The 24,747-nt window shown below is 40.7% G+C and overlaps 1 protein-coding gene across 9 annotated transcripts in view; it reads left to right on the top strand.

Annotated features, from left to right (window-relative positions):
- PICALM (phosphatidylinositol binding clathrin assembly protein) overlaps positions 1-24,747 on the top strand; it is a 115,040-nt gene that overhangs the window by 30,472 nt on the left and 59,821 nt on the right. For all 9 annotated transcript variants that reach the window (XM_048841481.2, XM_048841566.2, XM_048841516.2 and 6 more), the window contains exons 3-9: positions 5,243-5,318; positions 10,070-10,172; positions 14,816-14,909; positions 15,475-15,586; positions 18,130-18,236; positions 19,767-19,808; positions 21,510-21,595. In XM_048841481.2, the coding sequence (XP_048697438.2) occupies positions 5,243-5,318; positions 10,070-10,172; positions 14,816-14,909; positions 15,475-15,586; positions 18,130-18,236; positions 19,767-19,808; positions 21,510-21,595 (620 nt within the window). The remainder of the gene's footprint in view (positions 1-5,242; positions 5,319-10,069; positions 10,173-14,815; positions 14,910-15,474; positions 15,587-18,129; positions 18,237-19,766; positions 19,809-21,509; positions 21,596-24,747) is intronic.

Raw genomic sequence — 24,747 nt, 5'->3', positions numbered from 1 at the left:
GGCTCTTATCTCTCCTCCTGCACCCTGGCATTTAGAATTTCAAGGAAATGTATGTGGGATAGTTCCAGCTGAGCCTAGCAAATGATCTCTGCTCAGTGTGGGCAGAGAAGATGAGAAGCTCTTTCCTCCCTACTAGTCCCTGCCAATATGCTAGGAAAGAAAATTCTTTCCCATCCCTGATTTGGCAATCAGTTTGTGATAGTTCTTGGGGTACCCGGGGCTGAGAGTCACCTTGTTACCCCCAGCCTTCAGCATGAAGGAGACTTGCTTGTGCTTAATTGGATGTTAGCTCCCTGATACTACCAGCTTGTTAGCCATCCAAACAATCTCCTCTGGGTTATGCCAGCTCTTATTTTTCCATGCAGGTTAACAATTGGTATACCCAGTACTCAAGTCTTCTTGAAGTGTTCCCTGTAGTGTCCAGCCTCTTTTCCACTTAAGGCTCACAGAAATGCCACATCTGCTGTCCCCAAAGGAACAGTGCTTACACCAGCTTGTATGATTCAACTCAGGATCAACTTCTTGCTTAATATCACAGCACTGAGATACATTTATAGTGAAAACAATAATAAGTTTTTATTATCCAAGATTTAAGAGGTAGTAAGGGTAACGGAAGCAAAAGGTTACCTATAAAACAAAATCATAACACGCTTTCTAGAGACTAGACTTGACTTAACAGGCTAACCTCTTGTCTAAAGAAGTTTTTCTTACCCTAAGTGTCCTCTGCAGCATTTCAACTAAGACTGGTTTCATGAATGTAAATGAACTGCCCTTTTACTTCCTAGATCCGGGATCACAGGGTGTCTTCTCTGTTCCCCAGATAGTCCAGCAAACCTTTGAAGTGTATCTCAAGATAAGGTTGCCTTCCACCTCTGTATGATTTCTTTTTTGACTTGATATTTCTGTTGACCTTGTATGTAAATTGGCCACCATTGTGTTAGCCTACAGTGCTTAATTTACATGCCGACAGGTGAATAAACATCTTTTGTCTGGCAGGAAACCTGTTTCTCCACTTCTGCTGTGATACAGACTCTTTAAGACCATATTTTCAGTATACATATATAGCGTTTGTGTGTACATTTCACAACAATAGTAATGACTAATGTGACCATTGTTTTCATTTAAAACCTCACATGGCATTCTTTGATGAAGGAGAATGTACTTACCAGAATCAAGATATTATTGTAACCCCATTGCCAGTTGGCATTGAGTTGTCATGGGTCACACAGTGTAAGCTGATTCATGTGAGCAAGAATCATCATAGTTAAGATTCTAATCCCATTTATACTCAATCATTGATATCAAATTTTCCATGTATGAGTTCCAATTCTGTGGATTTTGTGAAGAGTGTCCTAGGGAGAGAAGAAAATGCAGCTATTTTTGCTCATTAGCTATGATTTAAACTATTTCCTGTTTTTTCCTCACCCTTTTGTAAACATCAGTTTTTTAAAGTTAGACCAGCAGGAATTTTCAAAAACAAATTCTACTCCCAGACAGACTACTTGTCATGTTAGAGTGTTGAAAGTGGTCTAATCGTTGGAACTTCAATGGAGATTCAGTTGGCCCGGGCTTGGAATGTAAAAGACTATCACTCCTCCCCTCCCTGTCCCAAGCTATGAAAAATCAGTCACTTCAGCTGAAAACAGAATTTTTCTGTTTTAGTTATCTGATGCATTGTATATTTGGACCCAGTACAATGTCCATATAACCATACTCTGCATGATGATTTAGGTTACAGTGGTATTTTCAGATATAACTCTTGGCTTTTTGTAAGTGAACTAAGGGGGAAAAAGACCCATACCATCCGGTGATAACCTCTGTCTCCCCACGTATAGCTTAGCAAAACGCAGCACTAGTATGTATTAATTGTTGTATCAGTTCTCGGGGATCCGTTTTCAGAGGCAGAAATACTCAGTGCAAGATTTAGCATTCATTTTATGCACATACCTGCGACAGGGCATTAGTTATAAAGATCTTTACCCTATGAATGAATTCATGTCATCCTTGGGCTGTATAATTAGCTGCAATGGATAAAACTAGAGATTACAATAAGGATGTAACTTCTTCCAGGCCCTGAATCCCGTTTAGCAAGACTCTTGTTTTGAAAATTCACTAAACTGCTGATTCAAAATTCATTTTTCCAGTGGCACTGGCTTTTCTGCCCAACTCATTTCTTCTAAAGTTAGCACATAAGGAAAAATTATGTGATAGATGACTTTCAGGAAGACATTTGTAATATGTGTAGTAGGTAATACCCTTACTCAGACCAGTAGGGAGGAAGAGGAAATAAATTTGTTCCCATACGTGCAAGTTGTTCAGCTCTCGCCAAATCCTGATGCCTCGTCACTACAGGTTGTTGACAAAACTTTTTTGTTAATCTGTTGAAATGGAAACGTTTCACAGATATGGTTCAATATCAGTGAAATTCTGCCAGAAACAAGGCAGGTTTCTTGGGGGCTTACCTGCCCACTTCCTCTTCAGCCCTCCTCATAAACTTCCCAGGATCTCCACAAAATGGAATGACCATTCTTCACCTAGCTCTCCTCTTCACTCTTTATACATCGGAAAACTTCTAAAGTAATTAAAAATAGGGCTGAGTGAGTCAGTATTCAGAATTCTTTTCATAGCAACCCTTCTTACTGGCTAGCAAAAAACTCTTCCTTTCTTCAAAGGGACTCTGAAGCATGCATGTGCCCAGTAGGGATTTAACAGTATTTAATCCTAAACAAATGTTGAAAGGCTCATTAGAATAGCAGTACACTGGATTAAGCAAGTATTTCACAACTTCTGGAGAGTTTCCCCTCAAGAGAATCCTGTGCAGGCTAGAATGTAGCGTTGAGAGAGTTTTTTATACAAGTACGAAAAGCCATGTGGCTGCTTAGAAGGCTTGGAAAGAGGTTTCTTTACTGATGAGAATTACCACCACCATGGTTTGAGGGGGAACAAAGGGAAATGAAATTGCCTGTCTCTCTCATCCTCTGAAATATGATTTATAATCCATGAAGAGTACACTAAAATTGCTCTTCTAAAATGTTTTTAATTGAAATAAAGAAAATGTAATCTTCAGCATAGAAGGCCAAATACTGGTTTTGGTTAGACATGCAATTCCTAAAGTATGAGATAGACTAGACAGGGTGAAACCTGAATTGATAAGAAAATTTCTCCTTTAGGTTCCTGAATTTATTTAATATGAATAATAATCTTTATGTAGTATTAATAGTAAATCTTCATGCTGCTGAATATCTCTTAAATAAAATCCCATAATTATATTTAAAGGTAATTAAATTAGATAACATTCAATACCTTAAATTTAACCTGAGTGTACAGGGAACTAAAGGTAAAGCTGGTCAAGAACTCCTAGTTCACTTCTTAGTACAGGTAGACATTATTTCCTGGTAATCTACTGGTAGCTTGATTACAAATGCCAAAGTGTTGCAGTTCAAATACAAGACAGCACAAAGCTTTAAGCAAGCAAACAGGCTGGTCTGCCAACGGACTGGTCCTGTCAGCTTTCCACCCTCTCCTTTATTCTTTCTCTCCCCCCGCGCATTACATTCTCCAACAGATAAAAGGAATACACTGGCTTTGTTTAACATTCTTATTTACCAATTTCTGTCTACCGCATTCCTTGCTCTCGGGCCTTGAGCCCAGTCCTGGGAGGCTTCCCACGGTTCATGTCATCTAGGCGAGATTCCAAGGTTCATGCCCTTGAGAGGAGCTGTGTGTGCACTGCTCCTACACAACACTCTGGGTGTGCCCTGAATGTTTCCAAGTGCATGAACCTTGTATGAATCCTACACCAAAGTGTTGATGTAGGCAGTATAGGTGAAGAAAGCCTTTGTACTACAATCAGTCTTTGAAGCCACCACATGTGAGCAGTAACTGATTAAGAAGTTTTGAAAGAGACCTTGCCTGTGGATGCACACCGAACACCGTAAAACGGATATTAAAAAAAAGAGTTCTACAGAGGTCTGATCCCTAGCCTGCCCCAACCACAATGTGCACAATGTCCCTTTTTTCAGCTATGGCAGAGCAACATGCTTATGTCTAAGTAATGAGTGCTACAGACGCTCATTTTCAGTTGAAAAGTTTACATTTCATAGCGTGACTACTGCTAATTTGATCTGGTAGAAAAATAGTATAGTTTTCTGCCAGTACATGTCAGAGCATCTGATGTGTATGTGGGGGAGGGGGATTTTGTCTGAAGAGTTCATGTCTGCAATACATTTACTGCTAATTCACTCCCATTAAAGTAGGCAAGCATAGGATTATTTATTGTTAAGATGTACACTTTTGCTATTTGTAGTAACTAAAGGCCTGATTTTGAGAGGTGCTGAGCTCTCAACTCCAAATAATGTGAATGCAAGCTGCAGGTGCTCAGTGTCTTTGAAAAGCAGACCTCAAATACGTACTTCATGAAACCAATGCAATGTGAACCAAAGAATCACAAAACTGTTCGATAGCCAACACTAAATTGGAGCAGACCACAAAGACGTTGAAACCAAAGTTGATTTTTTTTCAAGTTTCTTGCAGGATGCTCTACAACCTTTGTTTAGAAGTTTTGATCCGAGCCTAGCCTTGAAACTCCTAAAAAAAATAGGATCAAGTGGTCTTTTTATCTTCGAATTGTCATTTCTAGTTACCAAAAAGTTCCATCATAAGGAATATTGTTTGCCTCGTAATCTTCATAAAATTAGATTGGCATTAGAATTGCCAGGTTTACTTTGTAAGTAAAGGAGAAATTGTCTGCAAGTTGGAAGGCAACTTGTCAAACTGATGGTTACATGCCATCAGTTATCCTAACTTGAAATTGATTTGCGTTCAGTGTATCTCTTTGCGTGTATGTAGCTCAAAACATTGCTGCTAGCTGTGCAGAAAGGTTCTACAAATAGAGTATGTTTGAAGAAGAAAAGTTGTAATTATGCCAAATTTTACTGCCTTGTATCTAATTTTAATGCCTGTATGAGAAATTTGTCCTCGTGTGGCTAATTCTAGTTTAGAGCAAAGGGTCCTTCAATCCTTCACCAATACCAGTTAAAATAGTAGTTAAACACTGTATTCCTCCACTGACAGCTTTGCCCAGAAGTGTGTGGGTTGTTTGTGTTGTTTGCAAATTACGCTACAAATTTTTTGGAAGTTTGATAGCTCTGAGTTAAATAAATTGTTTAAGTGCAGGATTAAATAAGATTCCAGCAGAGCAATAACTTCTTATTGATTCAAAATCTTTTTTTTCTCCATCTAGCGTTTTATCCAGTATCTAGCTTCCAGAAACACACTGTTCAATTTGAGCAATTTCCTAGACAAAAGTGGATTGCAAGGTAAGGTATCTTCATTCTAAAATCTAACATGGTATTTTAGGGAATAGTGAATACTTTATTTTCACAAGTTGTGGTGAACTGCCTCTCTTCTGTTGTTAAAAAATTGCATATCATTCCAAGAAGTGAAATTCTTTATTTTAGAACACTTCTGTGGATGTCATTCATAATCTTCCAGCTGACTAGCATTTGTGGCATTGTAGAAAATACTGCCACATGGAAAGAATAGATATAATTTTTTATCTTGTATAGGTGTGATTTTTAGTCATGCTATTTATTCTAGTTCTGAACCATTTTCCAATAACAGCCAATACAAGATAAAATGAGAGGTTAAAACTCCCACAATGTATTCCAGTTTCATCATGGGGCAGGAGATAGTTCTTGATGCTGGCTGGTACTAGTTGAAACAAAAAGACCAATAGCACTTAATTTTTATTTAAATTGATGGTCATCCAGCCTCCCCCTATGCCTATGTAGGGTTAATTAAATGAATAAATATGAAATAAAATTTTCAGTTTCCAGGTCGGAAGAAATCAATTCTACCAGGGAAGAAATCAGTTTAAAAATTAATATTATTGTTTCATAGAGGTCCAGCTGAGATTGGAATCCCATTGTGTTAAGCACTGTACAAGTATATAGTAAGAGACAGGTCATGCTCCAAAGATAACGATTTGATCAGATCAGACTATATTGTATTCTCTCTGCCAGGGGTTCTCAAACTTCATTGCACTGCAATCCCCTTCTGACAACAAAAATTACTTCACAACCCCAGGAGTGGGGACCGAAGCCTGAGCCTGCCCGGGTGGGAGAGGGGGCCAAAGCCTGAACCTCACTGCTCTGGGCAGGGGGCCAAAACTGAAGTTCAAAGGCTTCAGCCCCAGGTAGGGGGCTTGCAACCTGAGCCCCACCACCCAGGGCTTAAGCCCTCAGGCTTTAGCTTCGGCCCCGGGCAGTGGGAGTCAGGCTTCAGCCCTGGGGCCCAGCAAGTCTAAGCCAATCCTGGCGACCCCATTCAAAAGGGATCATGACCCACTTCGGGGTCCTGACCCAAAGTTTGAGAACCGCTGCTCTACACCAAAAACTTCACATCTACTATCTCACACACTGGGGTCCTCCTTTTATTATTATTATTTATTATTATTGAATGATTGAATTATATCTTGCAAAATTCTACTTGCCTCCTTGTAAGGAAGGGGTAAATAAAATTTTTAACAAGGAAATAATATTTGTAAGCTATCCATTGTCATGGTAAAGGGTAGACAAATACATCTTTGTGCCTGAGCTACTCACTTTTCATGTATTCTGCAAGGCTGGGAGAAGTATAACAAAATAAAAGAGGTTTCAGAATAGCAGCCGTGTTAGTCTGTATTCGCCAAAAGAAAAGGAGTACTTGTGGCACCTTAGAGACTAACCAGTTTATTTGAGCATAAGCTTTCGTGAGCTACAGCTCACTTCATCTGATGCATTCAGTGGAAAATACAGTGAGGAGATTTATATACACACAGAACATGAAAAAATGGGTGTTATCATACACACTGTAAGGAGAGTGATCACTTAAGATGAGCTGTTACCAGCAGGAGAGCGGGGCGGGCGGGGAGGGAAAAAACCTTTTGTAGTGATAATCAAGGTGGGCCATTTCCAGCAGTTAACAAGAACGTCTGAGGAACAGTGCGGGGGGAAGTGGTGTTGGAGAGCTGCCTATGACCATCGCTTATAAGCACTGTAGTGTCCAGGAAGTGGATCTCTTGTGTGGACTGGTCCAGGATGAGGTTAATGGTGGGATGGAAATTGTTGAAATCATGGTGGAATTCCTCAAGGGCTTCTTTTCCATGGGTCCAGATGATGAAGATGTCATCAATATAGCGCAAGTAGAGTAAGGGCATTAGGGGACGAGAGCTGAGGAAGCGTTGTTCTAAGTCAGCCATAAAAATGTTGGCATACTGTGGGGCCATGCGAGTACCCATAGCAGTGCCGCTGATTTGAAGGTATACATTGTCCCGAAATGTGAAATAGTTGTGGGTGAGGACAAAGTCACAAAGTTCAGCCACCAGGTTTACCATGACATTATCGGGGATAGTGTTCCTGACGGCTTGTAGTCCATCTTTGTGTGGAATGTTGGTGGGCTTCTACATCCATAGTGGCCAGGATGGTGTTTTCAGGAAGATCACCAATGGATTGTAGTATCCTCAGGAAGTCAGTGGTGTCTCGAAGATAGCTGGGCGTGCTGGTAGCATAGGGCGTGAGGAGGGAGTCTACATAGCCAGACAATCCTGCTGTCAGGGTGCCAATGCCTGAGATGATGGGGCGTCCAGGATTTCCAGGTTTATGGATCTTGGGGTATTCTATCTGCTACTCAGCCTGGACCAGTCCACACAAGAGATTGACTTCCTGGACACTACGGTGCTAATAAGCGATAGTCACATAAACACCACCCTATACCGGAAACCTACTGACCGCTATTCCTACCTACATGCCTCCAGCTTTCACCCAGACCACACCGCACGATCCATCATCTATCTATAGCCAAGCTCTACTATACAACCGCATTTGTTCCATCCCCTGAGACAGAGACAAACACCTACAAAATCTCTATCAAGCATTCTTACAACTACAATACCCACCTGCTGAAGTGAAGAAACAAATTGACAGAGCCAGAAGAGTACCCAGAAGTCACCTGCTACAGGACAGGCCCAACAAAGAAAATAACAGAACGCCACTAGCCATCACCTTCAGCCCCCAACTCAAACCTCTCCAACGCATCATCAAGGATATACAACCTATCCTGAAGGATGACCCATCACTCTCACAGATCTTGGGAGACAGGCCAGTCCTTGCTTACAGACAGCCCCCCAACCTGAAGCAAATGCTCACCAGCAACCACACACCACACAACAGAACCACTAACTCAGGAACCTATCCTTGCAACAAAGCCCGCTGCCAATTGTGCCCACATATCTATTCAGGGGACACCATCATAGGGCCTAATCACATCAGCCACACTATCAGAGGCTCGTTCACCTGCACATCCACCAATGTGATATGCCATCGTGCCAGCAATGCCCCTCTGCCATGTACGTTGGTCATACTGGACAGTCTCTACGTAAAAGAATAAATGGACACAAATCAGATGTCAAGAATTATAACATTAATAAACCAGTCGGAGAACACTTCAGTCTCTCTGGTCACTCAATTACAGACCTAACAGTCGCAATATTACAACAAAAAGACTTCAAAAACAGACTCTAATGAGAGACTGCTGAATTGGAATTAATTTGCAAACTGGATACAATTAACTTAGGGTTGAATAAAGACTGGGAGTGGATGGGTCATTACACAAAGTAAAACTATTTCCCCATGTTTATTCCCCCCACCGTTCCTCAGACGGTCTTGTTAACTGCTGGAAATGGCCCACCTTGATTATCACTACAAAAGGTTTCCCCTCCCCCCCCGCCTGCCCCGCTCTCCTGCTGGTATTAGCTCATCTTAAGTGATCACTCTCCTTACAGTGTGTATAACACCCATTTTTTCATGTTCTGTGTGTATATAAATCTCCTCACTGTATTTTCCACTGAATGCATCCGATTAAGTGATTTGTAGCTCATGAAAGCTTATGCTCAAATGAATTGGTTAGTCTCTAAGGTGCCACAAGTACTCCTTTTTCTTTTTGAAAATAAAAGAGCAAAAACTAAATGAACTCCTGTACATGCTGTAGTAGGGACCAATTGCTTGAAACTGTAATTGTTTCAGTCAGATGTCTCTTTGTTTAAAGTAGGTATCGGGCAAGAAACAGATACTGGTCCCTATTCCCAGATTTCCCCACTGCTGCATGTAATTCTGTTCATGCTTGGAGCCATTCTTAAAAAGTTATTCATTTGCGTGTACTGAAATTGCCATTTTGTCTCCAACTTTTTACTTTATATAGCTGCTTCAATTTTGTTTTGCCATAATTGTAGTATAATATACATACTCTTGCTGATGGCTGTGGACAGCAGTTTTCATTGTGGTAAATGACTCAAAACTGTCAAGTTGAGACTTAATTTTCAAGGGGAGACTGGTATAGAATATGAAAAGAGACCTTTACCATCTAACTCCAGTGTTTCCTCTGGGGAATAAAGCAGAGGATAGGATTTCTTGGCCTGCACCCATAGGAAATATTTTTGGATGTAATTAAGATACGTCAGTCTAATCCTACAATCTTTGCGTGTGCAAACCCCCACTTATTAATGTCAATTTAGTTCAGTGCATTTTGCTGTATTAACTTTTAAAAGAGTATGTATGGACTTTGAGATTGGCTCTGAAAACATAATACTTTTGTACATATATGTATGCTAATTAAGAAATCTTACAACAAATAAATCAATAAGCATATATAGGCACTTTCTATGCTAGGAGCCACAAATTTATGTAAAAATACTTAATCTGTTCACTGACTTCCAGGAGATCGTTTACTTCAAATGATAAAGGAAATTACACGGTATTGTGACATCTCTAGATATTTGCCACATAATATATAGAGATTTTTCAGGGTGTGTGCTGTACAGTGTATAGCTCTTAACAGCACACTATTTTTAAATGTGCCAAAAAAAATTGACAGCAGTCTTTTGTAACAGTTTTTTGTATATTGGTGGATTAAGGGAAAACTTATAGATTGTTTTTGTTTACAAGTGTGTATCTTATTGCCTAGTCAGAATAATTGGTTTTGTATAAAAATTGACTGGAGGAAAGATAAGCTGTTGAAACCTTTTCTCTTTTAGGGTATGACATGTCCACATTTATCAGACGGTATAGTAGGTATCTGAATGAAAAAGCAGTTTCTTACAGACAAGTGGCTTTTGACTTCACCAAAGTAAAAAGAGGGTAAGAACTGTAGTTTTTTTTCTTCTCATCTTTAAGATGTGGCTTGCAGTACATACTAACAAGCTGTTCTCAGATAACCAAGTTGGTTATCTTTTCACTGGTATTGATCAATAATACTCTGTGCATTATGCACCAAAAATGTCAGTGCAGTTGAGTTGTAATGTGTCTTCAGAAATTTTGGGGAGCACTGTCTTTTGAAAAAAATGAAACGGAAATCAGTCTGTGCATCGGATTGAAGCAACTGGTGGTAGCTACCTGATCTGGCCAATAAAATGTTTCTTGATATGCCAGAAAGCTGTCTTGTGTTTGGCACCATTGGTGTTTAACTACACTTCTCATTTGAGAAGATAATGGAGATGGGCATTTATGTGAAATACCTTGCTGTACTGTCTGTTCCTTCTTCATGCCACTCTCAAAGTGGCTGTTTGTACAGTCCATAGTACTATAATGTACTATGTATAATGGTAATTACACAGAATGACCATCATGCCTTTTATGGGATGGGGAGTGGGGGAAGACACCTGATCAATTTATGTATCTATGACATACAATGGCTAACTGCTGGTTAAGCAACTGCTTTAGATATGGCATACGTTAAAGCCATGGTGGCTCTAATGTAGTTGAAGCAATAAATTAACCATGCTTCAAGTGAATGTTCACATGGATTCTGCTCTTGGTGCTCATGTTCCCTATTGACACAAGATCTGGTTCTTTTGGCCAACAGTACTTGCTGGGGCCAACCCTGTGCCCCAGATGTCTTTTTGCCCCCACCCCCACCAGTGGTATAAAGGGTGGGACCAGCCATCCCTCAGTTTCTACTTCCTGCAGCAGCAAGAAGGAACCCTTGCAGTGTCGTCCTGCTTCTCTGTGACTGTGTTATAGTTGGTGAGAGTGAATAGTTAATGTAGCTGTTAAGTAGTTAACTTTGTTTGCCTATATGCCTTAAAAAGAGAATTTTTATTACTCCTTTTACTAACCTTTCATGCTTGTTAGGCATCCACCTGCATTCTTCAGCCACCTTATCCCCCGAGATACTATTGAAGCAAGAGATGGACTCTCTTCTTAAAGTAATGGGAATAAAATCCCCTGATTGTGAACTCTCCATACCAAAGAGAAAAAAAGATTGGTGTCCCATTCTGGGCATTTGTCTCAACGGGTTTGTTCATCATTTCAAACTCGAGATGGTGATACTGGTCTTCCCAAGAGTGTTTACTAAGTACTTGGCAGTGGTAGCAGCTCGCTTAAGGAGGCAAGGAATCCAGGTCTACCCTTACCTCGATAATGGATTGATCCAGGGAGTATCACCTCTGTAGGTGATCTTAAAGCTCTTTGCCACATAGGGCCTCAAAATCAGTGGAGAAATACCCACACTTACTTTTATTTCAAAGCTTAGAGCTCATAGAAGCAGTGTCAGCAAGAGCTTATCTTCCAGAAGACTCCAAACCATAGACCTGATCAGCTACAAGCTCTCTCAAAGACATCAGTAAGACCATGACTCAGACTTCTGGGACATACAGCCTCATACTTCTGAGACAGCTTGCCAGACTTTGCCTAGTCTCCAGGAAAGGGCAGTTGAAATCAGTGCATCTATGCAGCAGATCCCCATATAGCCATGTTGGTCAGGATTCCACAAGAAGTCCTGTCCACATTAACTGCGGAAGACCCATTGCAGGTGTGCAACGTTGTACTTTTCTCTGCACCTCTACCAACTAAAACTCTGACACATGTCTGCACCCAGGGATGGGAGGCTCATCTAGATCACTTTGTAACTTAGGGCCTGTGGTCCCTTCCTGGAGCTCATCTGCACATAAATGTCCTGGAACTGAGCCATCTGCTTCGCATGCAAAGCATCCTGTCTCAACTGCACGGATCTGCTATTCCAGGGCTGATATAGCACCACAACTATGCATTATGTCAACAGACAGAGAGGTTAGGTCATCTCCACTCTGCCAGGAGGCCATTTGGCTCTGGGCTTAGTGTATTCATCACTGGACCATGCCACTGGCCCTGCATCTTTCAGGTGTTCAGAGCTCGCTAGCAGATCACTTCAACAGACAGTTCTCAGACAACCACAGGTGACTGGTCAAGAGCCCAGTGTTGCAGAGCGTCTTTCCCAAGGGGGGATATCCAAACAGACCAGAATAAGAAATGCCAAGTATTCTGCTCCACGGAGGTTTCCAGTGCAGGTTCCCTGTCATATGTCTTTCTCATCCCCTGATGGCAGGCCTGAGATATGTCTTCCTTCCAACTCCCATATTACAGAGAGTCATGAGGTAGCTGAGACAAGATGCATGATTGATAATCATGACCGCCCTGATGGGGCCAGGCAATTCTGGCATTCAGATCTGGTGAACCTCTCAGTGTAGCCCGCAGTCACTTTGCCTTTGATGCCCAATAGCCTTGAGAACCATCAAATTCTACAGATGGACCCATTTTTGTTAGCCATGATCTAGACTGTCAGATATAACTGACATCCCCCAAAAGAATCTGTGGATCTGAAATTTAGAATATTCTGTTCCAAAACAGGAAAGCCTCAACTAGACTAAGCTAGCTTCATAAATGAAAGAGGCTTTCTATTTGGGCATCTTGTCACCAGCTGTCTTCCCTCAACAACACCCATTCAGCAATATTGGACTATACACTAGTCCTGAAACAATGTGGACTTGGTTTGTTCCGTAATGCTTCATCTAGTAGCAGTATCTGCAAATCACCTTTCTTTCCAGGACTGCAGTGTATTTTCTTGCTCTACACTGGCTAGATTCCTTGAGTGCATTATTAATGTTTCTCCCCCAGCTTGTGCTCCCCCTCCTTCTGGGTCCTCAATGTAACAGGATTCAGGGTCCCCCACATTGAGCTCTTAGCAACTTGTTCCCTGTATAACCTACCAATGAAGACTGCCATTATATCAGCTTGAAGGGTAGGGAAGATTCAGGCACTCAGGGCGGATCTCCCTTATTTAGGGTTCCATAAGAAAAGGCCTCATCCCATGTTCCTGCCCAAAGTTTTTTTCATGTTTCAGATGAACAAGTTTATTCATCTCCCAGTTTTCTTCCACAAGTCTGGCTCACACCCTGGGAAAGCTAAACTTCATACGCTTGATCTAATGGTATTAAGGTGGAATCCCTATAGACAATTACTTGGAGAGAATGGTTACTTACAGCAACTGTGGTTCTTAGAGATGTCTACGTGGATTCCATGACCTGCTCTCCTTCCCCATTACTGCAAAGTTGTACTCCTCTGAGATTCTGTATTGGTGAAGGAACTGAGGGACGATTGATCCTGATCTGTCTTTTATGCCCTTGGGGTGGGCAAGAATATCTAGGGTGCAGCTGTGGCCCCAACACACACTACTAGCAAAAAGAACCCACCCATGTCCACCTGGGGTCCAAGTGCACCAAGAGTGTGATCCTTGTGGACACCCCTCTTGAAGAAGCACATCTACTATAGGGTAGTTAACCATTCTTTCACCACCTGACCAACAGGCAAAAGGACTGTTTTTAATTGTAAGGAATTCTGTTAATAGGAGAAAGTTATTGCTGGTGTTCGTTCCTTGACATGTTTGGCTTTTTCCAGCTGTAATAATCCTCAGCCTTTTGTGCTACAGAGAGTCCAGTGGATTCTGATTTTTAGTTTGAACAAGCGAGAGGTTATAAGAGGTAGAAGTTTTGACTTTGGTATCAAGCCTTTTTACATAAAGTGAATGTTGTTTTTAAGTCCGTGTAGTGTAGAAAGCAAATGTTTACTATCAATTTTTGTTGTTAGTTTCCTCCTAGGGCACCTTCTTTTTCTCTTAGCCTTTGTGTCTTCTCTGGGTATCTAGTTTAAAATATCAGCCAAATGAAAGTTAAATAGACACAGATAACTGACATTCTCTTTTAAAAAAAAAATCCAATTATTTTATTTAAAAAAACTTGTCAAGTATAATTGTAAGATCTTGTTCAGTGTTCCTGTAACTTCAGATTTCCAGACAATGTATTTATAATCCTACATTTTATGAATGCTTTTAAAAGATGTTAGCGAGACAAGGTGGGTGAGTTAGTATCTTTCATTGAAGCAGTTTCTGTTGGTGAGAGAGACAAGCTTTAAAAGATCTTGTCACACTGATTTGACTGCTGTTTTACGTTTCACTAATAACCCTAGATTTACAATTGAAACAACATTTAGGCAATTAGAAAAGTGTAGGCAATTTCTGTTTCAGAAATAGGTTTCAAAAGCTAATTTGAAAAGAGTTTTTTAGAATTTTTTAAAATTTGTCTTTGAAACAAGCTTTTTAAAATGCTGCTAATACTTCTATAGCCACCTCTTGCATCATAGATCACATTGTAATAGTTCTGAGCATGGCTATTTCTGTTGGTCTCGGAGAATAAAGATCAGTCCTTGAAGACCCCGTAACAGGTGTGCTGTCTTCTGGCCAAGGAGAGCTGGATGTTGCTCTTCTGGACAATCATTGCCATTCTTTTGGCCAGACAAATTGAATATTACAAGGCATTCCGGTTACTTACTTCAGTCGTCTGAATATGCTGCCTCTAGCATTGCTGTTCTTTTGATCTGTTTCATATGCTCCAGTGTTTCATATTCCTAATAAAAATATTCTTTCATAATCCAACTGGTGGTTTGTTTTCTGTTTTCTGTTTGCATAATAGGGCTGATGGAGTCATGAGGACAATGAACACAGAAAAACTCCTTAAAACTGTACCAATTATACAAAATCAGATGGATGCACTTCTTGACTTCAATGTAAGTTTAATTTCTTCACACATCAGAGACACTGTCAATTAACACAGCTGGACTTTTCCTCCACAGCTTTTCACAAGCTATGAAAACAAGTGATGCAATATGTACAAAGTAAAATTCCCTTCCATATTTTTAACTTGTTGTGTCCAGTCTAATATAGTTCGTTTGAAGAGCAAAATATACCTGGAACATTGCCTGGTATGCTTAACCTGAAGTACTGATGGCCTAATAAGACAACCACTTCATTAATGTTCATTTAGGGGTACATGCATTCAGTAAGTTTTTTAAATAAACAAAATTTACTCTAATTATTCTTTTGGCCCCTCTAAATATGTGATATATTAGTTATGTATTTTTGTTGACCTGCTTTTCTTTGATTATTTAACTTGTCATCTTTGATGCTGATAGAAGTTCCGTTTAACTTGGAATGCTGCCATGTTCTATAAACAGTACATTTGCTAATGGAAAGCATGTCTTTGGGTAGAATATTGAAATGTAATTATTAATTGGAAGTTTTCTGACAAAATGTCAATCCAGATGAGCTAACTTTCTTTTCTAATCTCCCTAGGTCAATAGCAATGAGCTTACAAATGGTGTAATAAATGCTGCCTTCATGCTTCTCTTCAAAGATGCCATTAGACTCTTTGCAGCTTATAATGAAGGAATTATTAACCTTCTGGGTAAATATTACTCTACTCTGCAGAATTAGTTCTTTGTGTTTTCAGTAAACAAGGGTATATAAATTTTTTCAGAATTTACAGCTGTTTGGATCTTTAAAGAATAAGGCAAAACATTCTATCTTCATGTACTGCTTTAAAAAAATCTTCAGTTTTTTGGGACAGCTTTATTGCCAAGGATTCTTTTGCCTTGTTAGTACTTTCCTTACATGTAATCCAAAGTATGCAATTTCCTAAAAACAAAGTCCAAGAATTTTTGGCATAGAAAATTATTTTTCCTTGAACTGGTTTTCCTCCTGTCACCGAGAACCTCGACTCAAAATCAAATAGGAAAATTGACAGTTTTTTCTCCACTGTGATAATTGTTAAAGAAGCATAGAGAGTTTAGCTTCCATAGTTAGAACTTAATTCTAACGGTGTTTATAATCTTTTGTATGTATTATATTTGGATATTTGGCTGGCTGTGAAGGTTTTTATGTTGTTGCTCATCCCTGTGAAACGAGTACCTGCTCTCAATGATAGCATGATCTATCACGGGTAGGCAAGTGTTCCAAAGGTGGCATGTGAGCTGATTTTCAGTGGCACTCACACTGCCTGGGTCCTGGCCACCGGTCCGGGGGGCTCTGCATCTTAATTTAATTTTTAAATGAAGCTTCTTAAACATTTTAAAAACCTTATTTACTTTACATACAACAATAGTTTAGTTATATATTATAAACTCCTAGAAAGAGACCTTATGAAAATGTTAAAATGTATTACGGGCACGTGAAACCTTAAATTAGAATGAATAAAAGAAGACTTGGCACACTACTTCCGAAAGGTTGCTGACCCGTGATCTATCACGTAGATAGGGACCTACCAAATTAATGGCCATGAAAAATGTGTCACGGGCCGTGAAATCTGGTCTCCCCCCATAAAATCTGTTTTTTGTGTGCTTTACAGATTTCACGGGGGAGACCAGCATTTCTTAAATTGGTGGTCCTCACCCAAAAGGGAGTTGTAGGGGGCGGGAGTCATGGTGTTGCCACCATTACTTCTGCACTGACTCCAGAGCTGGGTGGCCAGAGAGCAGTGGCTGTTGGCCAAGCGCCCGCTAGCAACAGCACAGAAGTAATAGTGGCAATGCCATACCATGAGATCCTTATTTCTGCACTGCTGCCTTCAGAGCTGGGTGGTCAGAGAGTGGTGGCTGCTGACTGAGGGCCAAGCTCTGCAGGTAGCAGTGCAGAAGTAAGGATGGCAATACCGTACCATGCCATCCTTATTTCTGCACCACGCTGCTTTCAGAGCTGGGCTCCCAGCCAGCAGCCACTGCTGCCCAGCTCTGAAGGCAGCGCCGCTGCCAGCAGCAGCGCAGAAGAAAGGGTGGCAGTACCGTAACACCACCCCGCCCTTCCCCCCCCCACACACAATAACCTTGCAACCACCACAATAACCTTGCAACTCCTTTTTGGGTCAAGATCCCTACAATTATGACACCATGAAATTTCAGATTTAAATAGCTAAAATCATGAAACTTACGATTTTTTAAATCCTATGACCGTGAAATTGACCAAAATGGACCATGAATTTGGTAGGACCCTATACATTAAGTATGCCTTAAAAGCGGAATTACTTATATCTTTTCATGTGCCAAAACACTGGAGGGACAGAGGAACTTAAACCTGTAAGTAATATTAAAATTTAAGTTAAAAGGAATGACTTATTTTAGCATCTTATTCCTGGTAGTAAACTAGGCAGATCTAACTTCTTCAGGAACCCCAGTATGTTGGTCTCATTCTGGCTCCCCCAACCTCTGTTTTATCTTGAGGGAACAAGCCTTTTTTAACTGGCATGGTTTTTTTTCCTGTGTTCCTGGGCTTTGGCCTTTCTAGTCCAAAACTGGTTTCTCAGGTTGGCTGGGAAGTAGGGTAAAATCTTCAAAGCTAACAGTTCAAGCATTGTCCCTAGCAACCCACAAGTGTTTGCAGAGTAAAAATCCCAGTAACCAGGTCAACATCAGTATTCAGAAATTACAAAGCAGCTTCAATTCTGCCACACCCACTTTAGTTTTTTTAACTGGTGGGAGGAAGTTAATCTGTGTTCATTGTTACAGTTGTCTCTGTAAACAGCCTGCTTAGTAACTCCACCTATTTGACCAACTTTTTGTTTGTCAGATAACCTTGTGGCTTGGCATTGGGATTTCCAGATACAGATACATGTACTAAAATCTCTAACCATGTTAAAACATTTTTGGAGATTGAACCAAAAACATCAAGTGTCGGAGAAAGGGAAAATGTACAAAAATCATTTAATTTTGTCTTTGTCTTGGCCAGCATAAGCATTGACACCAATATTAATGTTGCCTGCTCTTCCCCCTCTCATGCGGCATCATAGTTGCCTCCACCATTAATGTTGAAAAGTGAAGAAACAAGGCTGCAGATACTTCCTTTTTCACAGTGACGAGTGAAGTAACTTTTGTCTTGCATTATAGTTACTTGTACATGTTTAAAATATATACAGTATATTTATTTCTTACGTGACTTGAATACTTTTCCCATTTTCAGAAAAATACTTTGACATGAAAAAAAACCAGTGCAAAGAAGGCCTTGACGTATATAAGAAGTTCCTCACTAGAATGACAAGGATCTCAGAGTTTCTCAAAGTTGCAGAGGTAAATCTTAACTGGGCCAGAATTGCCTTCATGCTCAAACAGTTTATAAAATACTTAACTCTGATAAAGCAGCTACGTTTCCTTTCCATTTGGCAGATTTAATGTCTATCAAGGAGCATTTTATCAGAGTTTAATACGAAGGGGACCAGCTCATTAAGGGCCTGCATATTGAAAGAAATACATTTTTCAACAGTTCTTTGCTGAGAAGTAGCTGTTCTTTGCTGAGAAGAGGATACAAGAATAAATATATAAATCTCCTACTGTATAAGAGGCTAGTAGCTACTGTGGTCCAGGGAGATATTGCATGTTAGCTTGTATACACACACAAAATATGCTCCGCTTAGTCTTCTTTAAAAAGTAAAATTCGGAAGAAGAAAAGTGTGTGTGTGGTGGTCTTTTTCTTTCTGAGACATGTCTAGCCCTTTTTTTGTTTTGCACCAACAATTCTGCTATGTCAAACTTGAGAGATGAAAGAATTTGAGGATCAACATTAAATCAGAAAGCAATGGCTGAAGCTGATAATAGGGGATTTCACAAGGAGTTTTACAGCATCTAAAAACTTCTGTTGCATGCAGTGCATTTTTTTTTTGTTTTTTCTTGTTGGTTCAGTGGGTTGTAGCATACATTCTTCTGAAGCTTTGCTGAACTAATGTCCTTCAGAAGAGATTTCAGTCTGAGCAGTAAAGTGCTAATCTAAGTGTCCTGGTCAAATTCCAGAAAGGATAATTATGTTCTGCCTATCTAAAATTCTCCCTGCTGCAGTTTGTCAGATTTGGTACTTATCACTTTACGGTTCTAAATTGTTGTGTAGTGTCAGTCTGCACTGTGAAACCCATATGATGTTTTACAACAGAGATGGCTGTTGAGTTAAGATGTCTATGTTGTATAGCTTGTAGAGTGATCTGGAACTTGGAGGGTAAAAGGGGCTGTATCAATGCAATATACTATTTTTGTACTTCCAACTACATACTGTGTCAGTAGTTCTCAGTGCTTACATTCTATAAACTACTTTGTAAGGAACGGAGATTCATGAGAGCATTTCTCTAACACAAACCATCACCTGCTTGATTCTCAAAATCTCTCCTGTGGACCATCAGGAAGGGCACTCCAAACTTAGAATCATAGAATATCAGGGTTGGAAGGGACCTCAGGAGGTCATCTAGTCCAACCCCCTGCTCAAAGCAGGACCAATCCCCAATTAAATCATCCCAGCCAGGGCTTTGTCAAGCCTGACCTTAAAAACGTCTAAGGAAGGAGATTCTACCACCTCCCTAGGTTAGATTTGATAACGTTTTAAACTCACTACAGCCAAACATATACATATATTTTACATAGGTTTCCTTTGATTTTTTTTTACATCTATTTTAATCTAAAAATTTACTAGAGCTCAAATTATGTAAACTAAAAAGAGTATAGGGGATTTTTTCTTTTCTTGCATGACATCATGTTAATGTGATTTCTGCTTTTTAACAAGTAATCTTTAAATAAACAGTAGTCAGTTCTAAAGCTTATAAATCTGTTTTGTTACAGCAAGTTGGAATTGACAGAGGAGACATACCAGATCTTTCTCAGGTACATAAACTGTTATGCATATGTGCATACATCTTTCTTTTTCTTTCTTTGCATGTTCAGAAAAATGTGGAGTCATGTATTGGTTTTCTTGCATACATTATCACCATATTCTTAAATTATTAGATGAGTCATGACGAAATTGAACTCTAACCAGAAAGTCTTTCACTCACAAATTCCACGATGAAATGTATGAAAATGCAAACTAATTACAGTTGCAATATATTACGATTATCAAATTAATGTCATCTTGAGAGCAGAAAATAGAGAATTAAAATCAAATATTTGAATAAACATGAAATTCCTAAGTTTAAAACCAATTTTAAAGTATGATGGAAACTGATCTGTTTGTAGCAGAGGCTCACGTAATGCAGCTTTCACAAATGAGATCCCTTAGCAAGGTGGCTACTCGAAGCAGAAGGCTTCAAAGTGCCATTTAATTACTTGTTAAGACTTTCAGTTTGTGTATATATATGTGTGTATTGCTTCAGATGGGTACAGCTTCCTTTTTAATCTCAGTTGGCACAGACTACTCATTTCAATTGTCTGTTTTCTTTGTTTATTTTCCAACATTTTCATGGATTTCTTTTTTGCTAGGTTTCAGAGTAACAGCCGTGTTAGTCTGTATTCGCAAAAAGAAAAGGAGTACTTGTGGCACCTTAGAGACTAACCAATTTATTTGAGCATGAGCTTTTGTGAGCTGTAGCTCACGAAAGCTCATGCTCAAATAAATTGGTTAGTCTCTAAGGTGCCACAAGTACTCCTTTTCTTTTTTTTGATAGGAGCAATCATGAGAAGGACCCTACCAAATTCATGGCCATGAAAAATGTGTCACGGACCAGGAAATCTGGTCTCCACCGTGAAATCTGATCTTGTATGTACTATTACCGTGTACTACACAGATTTTACAGGGGAGATGAGTGTTTCTCAAACTGGGGGTCCCAACCCAAAAGAGGGTCGTGCGATGGGGTTTGCAAGGTTACTGTAGGGGGTTCATGGTATTGCCATCTTTACTTCTGTGCTGCCCTCAGAGCTTGGCGGCTGGAGAGTGGTGGCTGCTGGCCGAGGGCCCAGCTCTGCAGGCAGCAGCACAGAAGTCAGGATGGCAATGCCATGCCATGCCATCCTTACTTCTGGGCTGCTGCTGGCGGCGACTCTGCCTTCAGAGCTGGACTCCCAGCCAGTAGATGCCATTCTCCGGCGGCCCAAATGTGAAGGCAGTGCTGCTGCCAGCAGCAGTGCAGAAGTAGGGGTGTCAGTACCATGACCCCACCTACAATAACTTTGCAATGCCCCCACTATCCCTTTTGGGGTCAGGACCCCTACAGTTACAATACTGTGAAATTTTCAGATTTAAAAATCTGAAAATCATTAAATTTATTATTTTAAAATCCTATGACCATCAAAGTGACCAAAATGGACTGTGAATTTGGTAGGGGCCTACTCATGATTAATAGAACTGGCATAGTAGTGGATGATATTGTACCACTTGATAATATAAAATACTTTTCTCAATTTATTATGTTCTTAGTGCCAAAATACTGTGATGTCAATATTTTGAGCTGTAGACCATGTCCGGTTACCCTCAGTTGCATTCTCTGGCACTGTGGTGACAGGATCATACCTTTCTTTTTTATTTTTTTTAGCTGGTGCCTGGTTTTGTCTTGGATTTTTCATATCTATGCCCTCACTGCCCTTTTGCAGGCACCAAGCAGTCTTCTTGATGCTTTGGAACAACATTTAGCCTCTTTAGAGGGAAAGAAAATCAAAGACTCCACAGCTGCAAGCAGGTATATCTGCCTTTTGTCCTCTTATACAGTTGTGTTAAGAATCAAATGTTAGGTTCCTTACTTTGAAATTCCCATCCTGAAATAGTCTGTATGGGTTGTGTTGAAATGAACATCATGTTGCTGTTGCAGTACTGAAACAGTTGATGTATTTGGTGCTGTTGACTGCGTAGTATTTGGTTAAACAACGTAAAGCTTTCCAGTCTCAGGCCATGTCTACACTACAAAGCTTGCCAATTCAAGTTACATCAGCAGACAGCTGCTGTAGTTACTATATTGCTTGTCTGTGTGCATACTTGGCTCCCTACATCTGCTTCTTTCCTTCTTAACTCCCCAGCTGACCCCTTAGCTCCCCTGGCTCATGAAGCCGTACGCCAGCCACCTTGACAGCAGCAAAGAAAGATTCAGCTGCGGACTGAGCAGGTGCACAGTGATAGCTGAATGTGCTTTTGATAGATTGAAGTGTCCCTGGCATTGTTTACTCGTTGGATTGATCTGTGTGAAAAATATCCCCTTGATTATAGTTGCCTGTTGTGTCCTGCATAATATCTGTGAAGCCATGGGAGAAAATTTGCCAAAGGGGTGGAGGGTGGAATGGAACGGCTGTTTGTTGAATTTGGACAGACAGACACAAGGGTTATCAGATGAGCTCCGTCCTCTTATGCCAGTAGCCTGTTAATTTCTGCAGGCCCCATTGCAGTAATCGCTGAGGGAAAGTGTCCTTCTGTGGAGGAAGAAATAAGGCTGCCATCCCTAAAACTTTCGATAGAGGATTGCTGTGTACTTCTGTGGAAGTTTCATCAACATCTCTCAGGATTCAAGGGTCATCCCTGTGTACATAAACAAACTGCCCTGCCTAACTCTAGAGGGGAATGAAAAGCAGATAACAACTCTCTTTTTGTTGTTCCAGTACCTCTTCTAGTGCAAATAAATTAAGTAAAAGTTGCTAGCTGTGTCTTGCTAATTTGGGGGTGCCATCATTGTAATGGAAAATGCATTTACACACTCACCCAAGGTTCTTTTTCCTGTATCTGGCTCGCCTGCTGGGACTGACTAGATTTCAGTGGAGTCAAAAACAAGTCCTGGCTCACCCCCCCACCCCCACCCCCAGCTCACCTGTTCCTTTATCCCTCCTTGCTGGTCACAGCAGGGGCCTGTAACTTGGGGTCCTTGGAAGTATCCCTGGTGGTATGCAGGGTGGTGATGGGGTGTTGGCCAAGTATGGCAAAAAGCTTGATGTAAAAGCAGCAGGTCTGCAGCTCAGCACCCGATCGACTAGACCTCACTGGCTTTCTGGTATGTCTGCTGCAGTTCATTGGCTTTCACGCGGCACTGCTGCTGGTCCTTGTTGCACCCTGTCAAGGTTCCTTCCCCACTCTGAACTGTAGGGTACAGATGTGGGGACCCTCATGAAAGACCCCCTAAGCTTATTCTTACAAGCTTAGGTTAAAAAATTTCCCAAGGTACAAACTTTGCCTTGTCCTTGAACAGTATGCTGCCACCACCAAGCGTTTTAAACAAAGAACAGGGAAAGAGACCACTTGGAGACGTCTTTCCCAAAATATCCCCCTGCCCAAGCCCTTCACCCCCTTTCCTGGGGAAGGCTTGATAATAATGCTCACCAGTTGGTACAGGTGAACACAGACCCAAACCCTTGGATCTTAAGAACAATGAAAAATCTATCAGGTTCTTAAAAGAAGAATTTTAATTAAAGAAAAGGTAAAAGAATCACCTCTATAAAATCAGGATGGTAAATACCTTACAGGGTGATCAGATTCAAAACATAGAGAATCCCTCTAGGCAAAACCTTAAGTTACCAAAAGACACAAAAACAGGAATATACGTTCCCTCCAGCATAGCTTATTTTACCAGCCATTAAACAAAAGCAAATCTAACACATTTTCTAGCTAGATTACTTGCTAACTTCACAGGAGTTGGAAGGCTTGCATTTCTGATCTGTTCCCAGCAAAAGCATCACACAGATGGACAGAAGCCTTTGTCCCTCCCCCGTCCCCCCTCCAGATTTGAAAGCATCTTGTCCCCTCATTGGTCATTTTGAGGTTACCTTAGCTTCTTAACCCTTTACAGGTGAAAGGGTTTTGCCTCTGGCCAGGAGGGATTTTATAGCACTGTATACAGAAAGGTGGTTACCCTTCAATTTACATTTATGACATGCCCCCCAAATAACAGAGTGAAACACTGGCTGTGATTTCTTCCTGGAGCTCTAGGAGAAAACAGAGTTAATAAGACACATGCACCTCTAAATATACTACTAACTCTATGAAGACAAACAGTATTTTCCACATCTCAAGGACGTTTTTAACCAGTTGATTCTGGCAAACTTTCACGGAAGAGTGCATCAGCCACTTGGTTAGAAGCTCCTGAAATGTGTTGTATGTCGAAATCAAAATCTTGGAGAGCTAAACTCCACCGAATAAGTTTTTTGTTATTTCCCTTGGTGGTGTGAAGCCACTGTAGCGCAGCATGATCAGTTTGCAGGTGCAAACGCCGTCCCCAAAAGTATGGGCGTAGCTTTCCCAGAGCGTAGATGATGGCATTACATTCCTTTTCACTGATTGACCAGTGGACAGCTTCTTGCTGAGAAACATGACAGGATGGAACTCTTGATTTGGTCCTTCCTGCATTAAGACTGCTCCCACACCACGCTCGGACGCATCTGTGGTTACTAGGAATGGTTTGTCAAAGTCTGGGGCCCTTAGCACAGGGTCAGACATGAGTGTCGCTTGATCAGCTCCTTGATCTGCTGTCATTGCATACGCCCAAGGGTCATGGAGAGGTTCACCTCTTCCACGCCACCATCACTTTTCCCTTCGTAGTATACACCTTCAGGCCACTCAGCCTCCTCTTCTCCCTGGGCTGTAAACTGACAAACCTTTAATTCTCTGGAATAAAAGGGCTTCAGAGAATTAATGGGGTACACTTTAAGCTTTCAGTTGGAGGTGGGGAATGCTATGAGATAATTAACAGCTCCCAGTCGCTCTTGGACCGTGAATGGCCCTTCCCACGACGCTTCCATTTTATGGGCCTTTAAGATCATGACCTGGTCCCCTACTTTGAAGGACCACTCCCTGGCATGTTTATCATACCAGACTTTTTGCTCTTTTTGAGCATCTTTCAGGTTTTCTTTAGCAAGG

The sequence above is a fragment of the Caretta caretta genome, chromosome 1 (genome assembly GCF_965140235.1).
Source record: "Caretta caretta isolate rCarCar2 chromosome 1, rCarCar1.hap1, whole genome shotgun sequence".
NCBI classification, from domain to species: Eukaryota; Metazoa; Chordata; order Testudines; family Cheloniidae; genus Caretta; species Caretta caretta.
The sequence above is the reverse complement of the archived record's forward strand: the minus strand, read 5'-3'. Positions and strand labels throughout refer to the sequence as shown.